This window comes from Siphateles boraxobius, unplaced genomic scaffold (genome assembly GCF_051911475.1).
Source record: "Siphateles boraxobius isolate OS27281-9 unplaced genomic scaffold, OSU_SipBor_1 41, whole genome shotgun sequence".
NCBI lineage: Eukaryota > Metazoa > Chordata > Actinopteri > Cypriniformes > Leuciscidae > Siphateles > Siphateles boraxobius.
Window position 1 is genome coordinate 38,843,565 of NW_027509042.1, and position 15,334 is coordinate 38,858,898.

General features: G+C 35.8%; 2 protein-coding genes across 2 annotated transcripts; both read right to left on the bottom strand.

Annotated features, from left to right (window-relative positions):
* Positions 1-1,227: 1,227 nt before the first annotated feature.
* On the bottom strand, positions 1,228-3,744 carry LOC143706994 (PI-PLC X domain-containing protein 1). Its single transcript, XM_077199546.1, has 6 exons — positions 3,321-3,744; positions 3,052-3,188; positions 2,668-2,796; positions 2,424-2,579; positions 1,877-2,057; positions 1,228-1,755 (listed from the first exon to the last, which is right to left on the bottom strand). The coding sequence occupies exons 1-6, from the start codon at positions 3,418-3,420 to the stop codon at positions 1,508-1,510; spliced, it is 951 nt and encodes a 316-aa protein (XP_077055661.1). The 5' UTR covers positions 3,421-3,744; the 3' UTR covers positions 1,228-1,507.
* Positions 3,745-4,749: 1,005 nt separating this feature from the next.
* rgn (regucalcin) lies at positions 4,750-14,645 on the bottom strand. Its single transcript, XM_077199547.1, has 7 exons — positions 14,513-14,645; positions 13,198-13,363; positions 12,780-12,965; positions 10,782-10,988; positions 10,561-10,692; positions 6,169-6,323; positions 4,750-6,091 (listed from the first exon to the last, which is right to left on the bottom strand). Exons 2-7 carry the CDS (start codon positions 13,358-13,360, stop codon positions 6,041-6,043), a joined length of 894 nt encoding a protein of 297 aa, XP_077055662.1. The 5' UTR covers positions 13,361-13,363; positions 14,513-14,645; the 3' UTR covers positions 4,750-6,040.
* Positions 14,646-15,334: the final 689 nt, after the last annotated feature.

The following is a 15,334-nucleotide window of genomic DNA, read 5'->3' on the forward strand; positions in this document are numbered from 1 at the left end:
TGTGCGCACCGAAAGCTTGTTGCACTCGAACTGTCAAATACTCACACAGTTATATCAAAATGCCTGTCTTAGTGAATATTCTTGTAAACATACTCGTTTATGTCTGAAGTGAATGCAAACAATTATCGGATATCAGATACAAAGATATTGGATATTGGTAGGTCTTAAAGTGACAGCAGCCTAATACAGTAAACCTGCTGCTGTGAGTCAAACAACAAAAGAAAGTCACTCAGTGCTCTGGACTGAATAACTTTTGTAGCTTTAATGTAAATCAATGTAATTTATTTCATGTGAAGATTATGCAGTGTTTTAATTTTTTACATTTGATTATTAAGTGTCTGTACCGTTTCTTACTTGAATGCTGCTGTTAAATAGATCTAAATTTTCAAGTTGATATAACTATATCACCAAGTTGAGCAAAGAGTTGTTGATATATATATATATATATATATATATATATATATATATATATATATATATATATATTTTACATTGATGTTAAAATGACATTGACATATTTTTGACAATACTTTTCATGTAATGCTAAAACACTGCTGTCACTTTCAGAAGTTGTAGTGATGCTTTCTTTTCCCAGAAAGAATGTGAAACATATATATTCGTAATATAATTTTCAGTTTTTCAATATATGTAAATATAATTTAAATTGTGTTGACACACTTTTAACACATTTCCGTACCTATTTAACAATATATCACATTTTCCCCTCATACTTTGGATACTGCATGTAGTGCACACTATACTCTAATGCAATCGTGGAAGACATTTTTTATCAAAATGACACTCAGGTCTGTCTCCATAAAAATGTTGCCCAATAAACAAATTTTGATTTTGTCTTGGAATGGTGAGACATTAATAAAACCCCATGTTTTTATTTACCTCATACACCCTACACAAACAAACTGAGTGTGAAAGGCATCAGTGAACGGGATTATCACTTAAGATACTATAAATGTTAAGCACCTTAGAAAGTGCAATCACAGGCTCCATCTAAAATTAGACTCCACAGATACATAGATGTAACCCACGTGGACTAAAAGCCAAACAGAGTGTCAACAATAGATGAAATCATGACAAGGCATTGGATGTTACTAAAATTAAGACTCATTGGACAGGTAATGCTATATAATCTATTGAGCCACTTAGTTTTGATTATAGAAATATACCTTTTCCATTTGATCAAACATCCAAGAAAAAGCAGGAAAGACATTAAGTTCTTTGACATTTTTAAAGATTGATGTAACAAATGAAACAGCAAGTAACTATTTTGATGCACATATCTCCTAAACAAACAAGAACCTAAATATTGCCTCTAGATGGCAGCAATGTACAAAACATTTTTTATCCTTCACATTTAGGGACCGTCATAAAAGACTGGAAAATTATTAATATGTAAAAAAATAATGCTATCATTATAATGAGCACAAAAATAATACATTTGATGTAATACACCGTTTTTATGTAACACCATTTGTGGCATATTTAAGGATCAAGTCTCTTTTAAGAGTTTTTGATTGAGTCCAATAACCAGTTGGGAGAACTCATTGCTGAAAGCCCCCACACAATCTGCACAGATGATGTTGAAACATGCGTTGCCTGAGCCTGGACACTGGTGCTTGACCCAGTTCAAAAGCAGACTATAGGAGCTCAGGGTCATGCTTTGCAATGACTGGCATGGATGAGAAACTATATACCTGGCATCCTCAGTTAGGTTCAGACCAGCAGCAAAAAACTTTTCTGAAAAAAAAAGAAAGAAATGAGGGTGCAACTATTTAAGAAAAAACCTTTAAAGAAAGATATTTTCTTTCCTTCCTAATCATTTGGTGCAATTTGAACTCAGTTTCTTATTGTGACTGACCTGGTCTCCCTTCCTCTTTTTTCTCCTCCAGGTAGGATATGACACGATTTGGATCTGATGTGTTTGCCCACCAATATTCACAGCCGGGCCACAGTTCCTCCTGTCCAGAAGCAGACGAGTCATCATATGACAGAATCACCTGATAACTGTGATCCCAACACTCCATTAGTGAGGGTGTGACCTGAAATAACACAAATAACAAGGGAATTATAGGGGAGATAGTGAATAACAGCGAATACATCTGTTCATCATATAAAGTGATCAAGTCTCTTCTGAAAATCTGGACTAAACTGCTCAATTCATATGAATTCGTTTTGCGATCTCTTTATGAACTTTTTGAAGCGTCAAAGTGGTAGTTGCGTAGCTGTCTATGGAGGGACAGAAAGCTCTCAAATTTCATCAGATGAACGAAAGTCCTACGGGTTTGGAACGACATGAGGGTGAGTAATCAAAGACAGAATTTCCATTTTTGGGTGAACTATCCCTTTAAGATTCAAGTTAGGCCTATTTATTAAAGTTTCAAATGTTGTACATTAAACATACTTACATGATTGGGACAAATTTTATTGTTAAAAGTGCTTATGAGGAATTGAATGAGGTCTTTGTGTTGATCCAGGTTCACTCCATCAAAGGCTGAAAGTGCAATGATGACCACTTCTTTGGTGTGCTGGTCTAACCAGTACGCAATGTCTGAGAGCGCTTCCTGCAAATAACACAGCCAGAAGACAGTCATAGTTATTCTCGATTGAAATGAGAATTTAACATTCTTTTAAAATTATGATGTAGGCTACCTTTACTGTGAGAAGAGAGTAGATCCCATGTGCAAAGTAGAAAACTTTATTAGGGTCTTTTATCTTATGAGCTATTCTTAGATCAAGAAACCGAATGCCTAAATCCAGCTGGTTAGAAATGCTGTTCTCCTGGATAAAAGAAAAGCCACAAAAAATGCTGTATCATAAAATCCTGTCATAATTTAACCACATTTGCAATGTTCAAACCCTGCCATGACATTTTCTTCTTCTGTGGAACACAAAAGGAGGCAGAATAACAGTCTCAGTCACCAGTGTAGTTGCAACGAAAAGGTGACTGAGGCTGTTAGTCATGATAACATTCTGCCTTTTGTTCCACTGAAGAAATAAATTCATAACATTTTGGATCATCATGTCTGTTACTACCTGTGTTGTTGCCCATTTGATTATACAGGGCCGAACGATACATGGAAATAATGTGTCTAACACTTGCACGACCTTCGGCGCAGACTCAAGTACTGAGGAGTGCTGATCTAAACAGTAAGTCATGGTGTCATGACTTCCTGGAAAAGTAGTAAACAGACGTTGATCATTGTTAATAATCATTGTAGTCAATCTGAATGTAAATAATCAATCAAAAAGACCATCAATTAATTGTAAAAAATAATAAAAAAACATTGAAATATCAGACGTACCGGGTATAGCGATATTCCACAGCGGGGTGTCCCAAAAACTCGAGGGCATCCCGGACATCCAGTCCGAACAGCTGGAGATGCATTTTTCTTTATTCTCCATTTGTTACGTTTTTAAAGTATGAACAGTAATCCCTTAAACACGTGTATTACTGTACATTCAAAGTATCGACCGACCTCTATAGGCTACGCTGAAAAAAAAACATCCACACCATTGTTTCCGCGTTTTTCTTTGTCATGTGAAGTCAGACAGAAACGACTTGATATACAATGCACGGAATTCCATTTCGTTTTTGACGTGATCATTGTTTGTGAAATATGAATTTGTGTTGGGAGGAATTATAAAGATTTTCCATGGTCATCTCGTGACCATGTTTCTCGAATCTGATTCTGAATGACAACAATGTTAGGGACCATCTGAAAGTGTGATTGGTTTTCGTGTTGTTGAACAGACCCAACTGGCAAACATGTAGATTATTTATTTTGTTTTATTATTTTTGAGTATTTTAATTGGATTATTTGTTTAAAAGATGTTTGTCATTCAAATGTTTACAAAGATTTACATGGTAACCAACCATAGATTTCCCTAAACTGTAGCCTACCATTTTCATCAAAAATGCATGAAGCAAATTTATCAACATATTTCTTCCAGTAATTTGAATTGAATGTTCGTTATCTGGTCTTTAATAATGTTCTCAAAACGCACAAAAATACATTTTTCATGGAACTTTTTTTCTAATGAAACATTTTAGTTGAATGTTTGTTAAATGTTTTAAAAATATTACTTGTTTCAAAATGTTAGTAGAACAGTAACGTTCCCATAGATTTGAAGATTTTCAAACTGATAAAATGTTTCCTTTGTTCGTATAACCAAGAACATTTAATAAACTGGACATTTTGAAGTTTCAGAGAACATTCAGAAATAATGTTTTCATAACCTAATGGGAAGTGCACGTTTGTAGAACGTTCTTGGAACCTTTTTTTGTTGGATGGGAAGATTCTGATTCTTATCCTGTTTGAAGGAGATGTTGACTCCAAAGACCCTCTCATGACCCATTGTTGAGCTGAATGATATCCTGAGAAATGCTATTTTTCACCCCAACAAAACATCCAGCAATGATGTCAATGCTTTCCTTGTCAGAGCCATGATGTTGCTCTTTCACCCTGTCAAGCAACAGAGGGTAGGCCGTCATGGTCTTCTCCTTCAAAGACTTTGTGAAGTACAGGAGCATGTCATTCCCATTAAAAGTCAGGTTGAGACCAGAAACAGTCCTTCTATGGACCAAATGGACACATTAGTGTAATTAGTGTAGACTTTTTAGTAAATGTAAGGCATTTAAGCCATTACATCTCTTAACTCACCAGGGGCCTCATTTATAAACGTTGCGTACGCACAAAAGAAGGCGTACGGCGCTCTCTACGCAATAATTGGTATTTACAGGTCCTTCTCAAAAAATTAGCATATTGTGATAAAGTTCATTATTTTCCTTAATGTAATGATAAAAATTAAACTTTCATATATTTTAGATTCATTGCACACCAACTGAAATATTTCAGGTCTTTTATTGTTTTAATACTGATGATTTTGGCATACAGCTCATGAAAACCCCAAATTCCTATCTCAAAAAATTAGCATATCATGAAAAGGGTCTCTAAACGAGCTATTAACCTAATCATCTGAATCAAGACAATCAAGAATTGTCCATCAACATTCTTAAAAAATATCTTATTTTATGTTCAACAGAAGTAAGCAACACATACAGGTTTAAAACAAATTGAGGGTGAGAAAATTATGAAAGAATTTAAATTTTTGGGTGAACTATCCCTTTAATGCATGTCTGACATGACTTTTCAGCTGACATCATGAATCCCTCTCCTTTTTCAGCCTCTTCCCTCCAACCACCATTCTGGTATATAACAACTACTTTTTCCAATTCAATTAATTCAGTGGATAAAATAAAGTCCTGCCCTATGTTTTCCCTCCACTGAATACGGTTTGTACTCTGAAATACAGATTATGGATATAAAATAGGTTGTGAATGGTGTGTCATAGTGACATTTAAGATAATTTAAAAATGTTAATTATGCTATCACAATTACATCAATTTTAAAGTCTCCCTTCAGCAGCACAGCTAAACAAGGATTACTTTATAGTTAATATACATTACAAGCATCAAGTAAAATTACCTAATAAATCCACAAAAATTCATCACTTGCAATCATTTCCTAAACCTTGCACAAAGTCACAGATTGCACTTGTTGTAGTAAATGTAAACAAGATTAAAACAATATATAATTTTACAGAAATGTATCCATGCAATTTCATCTTATATATTAGTCATTTAGACAAACTGGTTTGAATGTTTAAGGGGCCATTCAGACAGAACATGTTTTTGCAGTTAAAAACACGAATCGCAGGTCAGTTGAAAAAAAGAAATTTGATACAGATTTTTTACTTGAGCACAGAGTTTTTAGAACGCTGTGTCATACCTGAGACACTGCAAAAGACAATGGTTAACAAGTCTGTCTGTAGCCCATGTTTGCATAGAAAGACAATGGAAAAGCAGTGCAGTTGAATGCAAAATGAGAATGGACCCTAAATCATCTGAAATGAGCTAAGATTTTCTAAAATTATATAAAGTTATATCACTGATTGCACAATTAGAACATTGTTGTAGTATAGTGACAGCATGTTTTCATTAACATCACTTTTTCCTTTGATTTCATCCAGTGTATGAATATGGTGGGATGCCCTTCACTCCTAAACCAGACACCTGGAGTAAGAATAAAGAATATAATGTGTCAGGTGATATCATGCAACTTTAAGCATGATATGAAATGAGACGTCTACCTTAAAAATGCAGCCGGCCTCAGGTTGCTTGGCTAGTGAATCTGAATCCATGCCTGTATACGCCGAGGTGACGTAGAGATCGCTGTAGTCTTTCCCTCCAAAACAGCATGAGGTGGTTTTTTCAGCGGGTAGTTTCACTGTCTGCAGCCGTGTGCCTGAGAGGGGAAGTTCATTAACTACTGAAAGCCTAGACTTCCCCAGAGCATGTACACCCGTTCTTTGTTTTTCATTTAGACGTTCTATTTATATTTAATTGACTGCTATCCCTTTGCAAGATCTTGATAGTGCACACTAGTCTTTAGTGAGTATCAGGCTTGTGCAAAATTCAGAATTGGCCTCCATTCAATTCATGAATTGGAATTTGAATGACAGGAAGTGGAATTAAATTCATGGCAATTCAAAGAAATTCTACAGAGTCACACATAGGGTGACCACCATCAAACAAACCAAATGTGGGACGATGTGGGACATGTTACCAACACTAAAACATAACCTGAAACTGTTATATAATGTCCATTTAACTTAATAAAAACATTTGTATTCTGCATTTCAGCTGATAAAAATACTTTGTTATTTAGTCCCTTCCAGACAACACAATTATATCACCAATGTAACATAACATGTCTATATTTTACATGCCATTTAAATTCAACATCACTGAGCAAGGCAGCAGGCATCATGCAGATCACTATTTTTCACAGTCCAACTAAAATCCAACAAAATAAATAATGAACAAATAAAATATAAAACAACATGAAATTAGTTTATTGACAGCCATATATATTAAGAATATATTACACCAAACGCTTTCATATTTTTAGAAAGGATGTGAATTAAAACAACTACAGCAGGCAATAAATTGATAAATTCTGTTAAATTAAAATTTTAATTTACCGAATTATCCATTTGTTTTCTGACAGGGAACACATGGAACGAATCACCGCTCAACATTTTGATTGACAACCTACTAGTGACCGTGTTTACTCCTTTCTTTTCAACCATTGGATATGATTTTAAAAACGCCTGTTGTATTTGTACTTCTGACGAAGCGTTTTTAAATATAGGTGAAAAACTACGGTTCAAAAAGAATAAATAAAATGCTTTCTTAAAAAGGCAAAAGAATGCATACACATTTTCTTAATATGATATTTAAAAACAAACAGACTGATAAAAATGCGAGACATTTTCTCAATATGCGACGTGGGGGACAAGGGGTGAAAATGCTGTGCGGTACAACACAAAGCGTGACGGGTGGTCACCCTAGATACACAACAGAAAGAATGTTGAATCTCACATACATTCAGCGTTAGGAAGGTTACTTTGGAAATGTAATTGCTTACTGTTATAAGTTACCCATTATAAATGTGGTTTGGATTATTTTATTTGGATTACTTTATCAATGTAAATCAATTTCATTTTAATTTGATTAGTAACAAATTAAATTACACATTTTACCTCAGTAATACAACTAAATACAATTACATTCATTTTGTAATTCAATAACATAATTTCATTACAGTTAACTCACTCCTCAACCCTGCATACCTTTTGTTCTAATATATATACATAAACAAATGTCCACCTAAAATTGTTTTTTTTTTCTTGTAAAGATTTACTAAAGTAATTCTGGGAGTCATGTTCTATCATGTTCTGAGTCATGTTCTATCATGTTCTGAGTCATGTTCCACAAAATTACAATTACAATAAATCAAACTTAATTATTTGTTCTGTGACTAGAGCTTTTAACATTCATTGCTGGGCGAAAATATTTCCTGTTAATGTAATCTGTACAAGTAGTTCAAACTAATATCATTTATAGAATATGTAATGCAATCATATCTGACATATAATGTAAAGCTTCATTGTTAAACACTTCACTTAAAATATCTATATGAATTTCTTTGCAATTCTGCTTCCTTTAATTCAAATTCGAATTGTAATTCAAGATCCTGTTTTTGACATCAATTCAAATTCAATTCAAATTCAAGAATTGAATTGGAATTTAGGAGTCATTCTCAATTCAATTCTGAATTGTGCACAAGCCTGGTGAGTGTAGAGATGTTCAGTCTTAAACATCGAGCTGACATCAAAGAACTAGTGGCGATGAAAGCTGACTGTGTTGTCGCCTCACGACCAAAGAGCTGCGCTTGAACCTTAGACTGTAAAAAATATGGACAAAGCGTCTGTGCGACACCATAGACTTCCTGAAGAACGGTTTTGAAGCCGTTTATGGGGGGTATGGGCGGCGCCATCTTGGAAAATCTTTTCAGAAAGGATACAGAGGAGGTATGATGTGTTGTGTCAGATCATGGCCGAGACGTCAAATTTCAGGAATTCCACTTGGCGCAGCCCGTTATCAGCTGTCAATCAAAGTTAACCACGCCCTTATTTGTCATACATTTTATATCTAAATACGATCTAAACTAACGAGTTACAAAAAAAAAAACACCCCCCTCACAGTTGTCAGGCACTCGGAACCTATCAAAAAATACAGTAAAAGTCCATGGGACCAACCTGTAAAAACATGAATTTCTGCTGTGAAAACGGACTGTGACCCTGGATCACAAAACCAGTCTTAAGTAGCACGGGTATATTTGTGGGAATAGCCAACAATACATTGTATGGGTCAAAATTATCACTTTTTCTTTTATGCCAAAAATCATTAGGATATTAAGTAAAGATCATGTTCCATGAAGATATTTTGTAAATTTCCAATCGTAAATGTATAAAACATTTATTTTTGTGAGTGAATGCAGCACAATCGCGAACATAAATGGACAACTTTAAAGGCGATTTTCTCAATGTTTCGATTTTTTGCACCCTCAGATTCCAGATTTTCAAATAGTTGTATCTCGGCCAAATATTGTCCTATCCTAACAAACCATACATCAATGGAAAGCTTATTTATTCAGCTTTCATGTGATGTATAAATCTCAATTTCAAAAAAATGACCCATATGACTGGTTTTGTCATCCAGGGTCATGGGGGTCTATGGACATTTGCTCCCTTTTGGGACCTGCGGATTTTCGATGTATTGCAGTTTTTCGCACTTCTGGGTAGGCTTCATTTTCCAGATTAGAATGTTGCCGCTTGGCTTGACAGTGCGTCCTGCGCTGGGGTGTAAGTAAATATCTGTCTATATCTGCAGGTATCAATAGTCTATTTCCGTCATTCAAAAAGGGAAACCGAAACTAGGACTGCAGATATACAAACCATAAACTAAGCAGCGATTGCTTACCATTTTGAATATCAATCATACTAATCACTATTATGAAAATATTTGTGCATTCGAATGCTCAGGTAGGATGACGTAAAATTATAAGAGCCTTCTATCTGTACCATCTTGACTTCTTTGCTCGCTTTCATCACTTTCGCTTTTATTCTCGCGCACTGACTCGTTCGCTAAGCTGAACAGCCAATCAAAGTTCTCTCTCTCTCACCGACTCTTCTCTCTGTCAATCGGCCCAAAAAACCAAGACGGCATCTGACTAGAGTCAATGGTGTGGAACACACCGGAAAAACTAAACCAACTGACGCTCAAAAACAGCCCAACATCCGACCCGTCAGCTTGGTGTGTCCCGGCCTTGTGGAAAACAGTCTCTTTTTATTCATAATTCTAACTTGTATTAACTTTTTTCCATTATTTATGAGATGGCACAATTATGGTATTTGCACCTGATGCTATGGCGATTACATTTTTTTAAACAAAAATGTTTCTCTTATGCCTATCAGGGCTGCATTTATTTGATCAAAAATATTGTGAGATATTATTACAATTTATAATAACTGCTTTCTATTTTAATATTTTTTATAATATAATTTGTTCCTGGGAGGGTAAATATTATTATCAAATATTTTTGTGGAAACCATGATACATTTTTAAGGATTCTGTTATGACAAGAAAGTTCAAAAGAACAGCATTTATTTAAAATAGAAATGTTTTGTAAAATTAAAAATATCTTTACTGTCACTTTCGATCAATTTAATGTGTACTTTCTGAATAAAATCACATTTTACTCAAAATTTTGAACTGTAGTGTATATTTGTGATTTTGTCAGGTGTATGTCTTTGAATATGACAATCTTCCTGTCATGAACGTGAGTTTGATGGCCAATTATGGAAGCAACAGTACGCAGGCCTTTTGTGCTTCTTCCCTCAGGAATTTCCTATAGGGTTTATGGGTCAATTTATGAGTAAATTAAGTTTAACATGTTTGAAGAGACTTTCACATTTTGATCTACAACATAAATGAAACATAATATAACCGTCACACCTCAAATTTGAATTTTGAAAATGACAACAAATTACACATTTTACCATTTGTTTTTGAATTATTGTTTTGCTATATGATACTTATAGAAGCATTTAATACACTTTTACAAACTCACACACCTGTTTGTGGGTCGATACGCAGCACTCTTCCTCCATTGAAGCAGGCAACCCACAGTTTGCCCTCTGTGTCTATGCACATTCCGTCTGGTATGCCTTCATCTTTCTCCATCTTGTAAACCATCCTGCGGTTAGCTTAAACACAAATTAAAAAAATACAGATTTTACTAAACTCAATTTTGTTTTTTACATCAAGACCACCATCCACTGAAAAACAAACTCACACAGCCCTCCGGTCTGGATGTTGTAATCGAAGGCCTCCACCATGAACGCCAGACTGTCGATGTAATAGAAGATGCGGTGATCCAGTGACCAGTCCAAACCATTGGAGATGTGCACTTGGTCAAAATGCTGGACAACAGAGTGGTCAGGATGGAGGGTGTACAGCGCTGCATCCATCACGTCAGGCTTCATGTCCAAACACATGGTACCTGGACACAGTAAAGGAGAAGTGGGAATGGCACAGTCCAGATGGGATTAATTCAACTGATAGAAGATAGTTCAGACAAAAAAGAAAATTCAGTCATCATTTATTTATCCTCATGTTGTTCCAAACCTGTGTGCATTTCTTCCTTCTGCTGAATACAAAACAAGACTTTATATCCTGTTGAATCCAAAAAAGTTTGGATTCCCATTGACTGCCATTGTATTTTTTGCCCATACAATGGAAGTCAGTGGGAACGGAAAAGCTTTATGCCAGGTTTAGACTTCACATTATTTTTTATCTGTTACGACAGTCACTGTGTCAGATTATTCGATTTTGACTCCTAAATTCTTGTCATGGGCAAGAAACATGTCAGAATACACAGTGCTTCCCAACCAATCATCGCTTGACGTCTTTAGTGATGTACGTGATGTCATCGAGAAGGCAGAACTAGCCATTAACTTCTGGAAACAAGAGCAAAAACAAACAATGGTTGTACTAGCCTAATGCTAATTCCAGTATCCTCCATTGCAAAACTCCACCTAGCAGCACAAATACCATCGTCTCTCTTTTGGTTCGCCATGTTTGAAAGCTGTCTGTGGAAAAGCTTCTGTACTCCTATTGGTCAATGTCATAGATGCGACGGAACTCGTCAAGGAGGACGAAAAAAAAAATTAAACATGCTAGTCTTTCTGTCCTGATATTATGACATGTCGATTGTCGTCCACTATGACACACTATGACACAAGATAAAACGACTTGCGACCGGACACCCATTGTCGTTTACGAATCACCAAAACACCATATGTCAAACAAACGGATCATGCCAAAATCGGGCTGATATCGTGTAGTCTGAACCTGGCATCAGTTATGCCTTGTTCAGATTACACGATTTTTTTGTCTTTTACGATAGTCACTGTGTCAGATTACGCGATTTTGACTCCTAAAATCTTGTCGTGTCGTGGACAAGAAACATGTCAGACTACACGTTGCTTCCTGACCAGTCATCGTGTGCCGTCTTTAACGGTGCGCGTGATGTCATTGAGAAGGCGAAACTATAGCGAGTGACTTCCGGAAACGAACGTAAACAAACAATGGATGTGGCGGTGAGTGTTGTATTGGCTGTCCTGTGTTCAGAAAACTTAAAAAAAGAAAGAAAACCCGACAATGTTTCCTGGATTGCTCGAAGAGGACAGTATTGGCTGTCAATCCTCCAAAGAGAACTTGAGGTAAAATATTGTTTTCTTACGAACCTTTCCTCCATGTCATAACTCCACCTAGTAGCACCATCGTCTCTCTTTCGTTTCGCCATTTTTGAAAGTTGTGTATGGAAAAGCTTCTGTGCTCCTATTGGTCAACCTCATACATGTGACGGAACCCGTCGTGGACGACCGTTAAAAAAATTAAACATGCTAGTCTTTTTGTCTTGATGTCGTGAAGCATCGCAGACGCGACGTAGGTTGTCGCCCACTATGACACACTATACGAGATGATACGATCGAATCTTGCGTCCCGACGCCCGTTGTCGTTTACGAATCCCCACGAGACCCTACGTCAAACGGATCGTGCCAAAATCGGGCTAAAATCGTGTAATCTGAACCAGGCATTAGCAACATTCTTCAAAATATTTCTTTCTTCTTCTGTGTTCAGCAGATGAAAGAAACTAATACAGGTTTGGAACGACATGAGGATAAGTAAATGATGACAATTTTTGGTTAGACTATCCCTTTAAACACTCAAAAGTTTTACATTTTCTTATAGTTTACATATGCAGATTCAAATGTCATTTCTGCAATACCTGCAAAAAACCTGCCAGCTGGATCTACTTTTCCATCATTGAAGCGGGTGTTTGGTTTTTCCTTGTCATTGACATGGGCAACAGCTGTAATTGAACGCTTTACCCAGTCAACAAAGGCAAACCGAGTTCCCTCCGCGATGACGTAACCACCCGCCTGCCGTGGAACCACAGAGCCTACGGGTTTCTCTGTGCAGAGAGAAGATATGGCATTAGAGTATAAACTACAATAACATAAATACAAGCTAATCCCATTTGAACCAAAGTCTAATGCATCTTTGAATAAAATGCAAGCCGAAAACATTGAATACATTACTTTTAAAGTGGCAACTGAGGAATACATTTGGTTGCATAGGCCTATTCATCAAGTTCATTGAAAGTGAAAATGCAGCCCACACTAAACTTCTGTCTTCAGGCTTACCTGTGGCAATACTCTCAATTTGACTGTTCAGAGAGTTCCACCGGCTGACCCTTTGACCCGTAATATCAACATACAACAAAGAGGAGTCCTTCTCCTCCCAGACTGGGCTCTCACCAACTTCAGTCTTTTCTTTGATAACACATTCGACTTTTATGGACGACATGACCTAAAGCACACAAGTATAGTTATTTTAAGTAAATGATGTCCTGAAAAAACCTTTACCTTAGACACTGCTTAATTAAGCAAACATCAAGGAAAACAAAATTCAGTACAAAATGCCACATGCCAAAAAATAAACTAAACTATTTTCAGTAGATAACTCTCACTTTTAGCACACATTTCAGATGTCCATGTAAATATAACTTTATCAGCCATTATAACATTAAATGCTATGACATTGTTAAGTCATTACTTAAAATACATAAAAAAATAAATGGATATTAATCAAACTCTCATTATATTCATCTTCTGATCTGTAGAAGATTACGTGTTACATTTCTGCCCACTATTGGCACCAAATGGAAATACAATAATGAACTGTTGTCAAACCGGTTTCACCAGAACACTGCCCTCGTCTGCCATTGGACGAGCAAACATAGTCCCGCCCCAAATCCACGCCATTGGTTGAGCCAAACAAGCTCTGATGAAACTGACAGCGCCATACTACCACTATTATTAAAAATTATATAATTGTTTTTTTATCACTTATTAATAATATCAATTGTGAACATTTAGTTTTATACAAATAGCCTACATTTAATATGGATCATCAATACAGAACAATGAATTCAATCATGATGAGCTAGCTTTAAATAAATGTGTGACAAGTAACTAGAGTATGTGGCAGTTAACTAAGCCGTAGGCTAGTTGTCCATAATCATATCGATCATTCATTTGACACTTATTAACGAAAGAAATACTGTTAAATGAAAATGTGAAAAGTAGCATGCATGCATTTATGCATATGCATGTTACAAATGAATCACTCAATCACAATTTGTCGTTGTGTAACACGTACAAAAACGAACTGTCAAAATGCTGAAAACGCACTAGACTCTTATCATAAAACTGATTTTAAAACAAAATAGGGAAGCATACGAAATTTGTAAGACAGACGCCGCCACAATGTCTCATTTGTAGATATAATGAAGTGACACCAACAAAACAATCAGAACTGGAGAAATCAGCACATTTTGTGGAAGAGCTGAACTAAGTTACAAAACCACGTGATAAAGAAGTCATGCGACTCTGTCAAAACCGGGTGCGTTAGACATCACATTGCCTGCAAAGTAAGACTTTTGTTGTGTTGTCGTACCTTTTTAATTTATATCCTCTCTTCCTCTCTGATCGGTGTTTTTGCAGTAGTTCTGTACTTTGCAAGATTTCCGCATGTATGTGATATGACTGAGTGAAAGAGAGCGTCCTCTGCGGTCACACTTATAAATGCGCCCCAAAACACAAATCTGGATAAGTGCAGGTGAGAGGAGTTTGACCCCAGTCTCTCAATCTTTGGGCATGAGAGGAAAGCGTGACTGTGGAAAAACACCAGAGATCAGAACCAAATGTGTATAACCTATTTTCGCCACAAAAAAAGCATACTTTTGAGAATAATAATTATGAAGTCATATAAGAAATTAAAATCTAAGACAAACTTTTATGACACAAAAAGTAGAAATTGTGAAATACAATGTCGAAAATATGACAAACAATTTCGAAATGATGACTTAAAAAGTCAATGATTACATAAAATAATAATTCTGACAGAAATTATCAAACTTTTATGACACAAAAAGTAGAAATTGTGAAATACTATGTCGAAAATATGACAAACAATTTCGAAATGATGACTTAAAAAGTTAATGATTACATAAAATAATAATTCTGACAGAAACCAACTATCAGAATCAGAATCAGAAAGAGCTTTATTGCCAAGTGTGCTTGCACACACAAGGAATTTGTTTTGGTGCTGAGGCTTCCAGTGGACTATACAAATACAACACTGGAAGCCTCAGCACCAAAACAAATTCCTTGTGTGTGTGTGGCAATAAAGCTCTTTCTCATTCTGATTCTGATAGTTGGTTTCTGTCAGAATTATGATTTGCTGAAGTCTGAATTATGATAGTTCTGAAAACTATCC

Coding starts and splice junctions, on each gene's coding strand:
- LOC143706994 (XM_077199546.1), bottom strand. CDS start 3,420: ATGGAGAATAAAGAAAAATGCATCTCCAGCTGTTCGGACTGGATGTCC. Junction 3,189..3,320: donor GTGGAATATCGCTATACCCG/GTACGTCTGATA, acceptor CTACTTTTCCAG/GAAGTCATGACACCATGACT. Junction 2,797..3,051: donor TCAAATGGGCAACAACACAG/GTAGTAACAGAC, acceptor TCTTTTATCCAG/GAGAACAGCATTTCTAACCA.
- rgn (XM_077199547.1), bottom strand. CDS start 13,360: ATGTCGTCCATAAAAGTCGAATGTGTTATCAAAGAAAAGACTGAAGTT. Junction 12,966..13,197: donor AATTGAGAGTATTGCCACAG/GTAAGCCTGAAG, acceptor CTCTCTGCACAG/AGAAACCCGTAGGCTCTGTG. Junction 6,092..6,168: donor AGGCCGGCTGCATTTTTAAG/GTAGACGTCTCA, acceptor TTCTTACTCCAG/GTGTCTGGTTTAGGAGTGAA.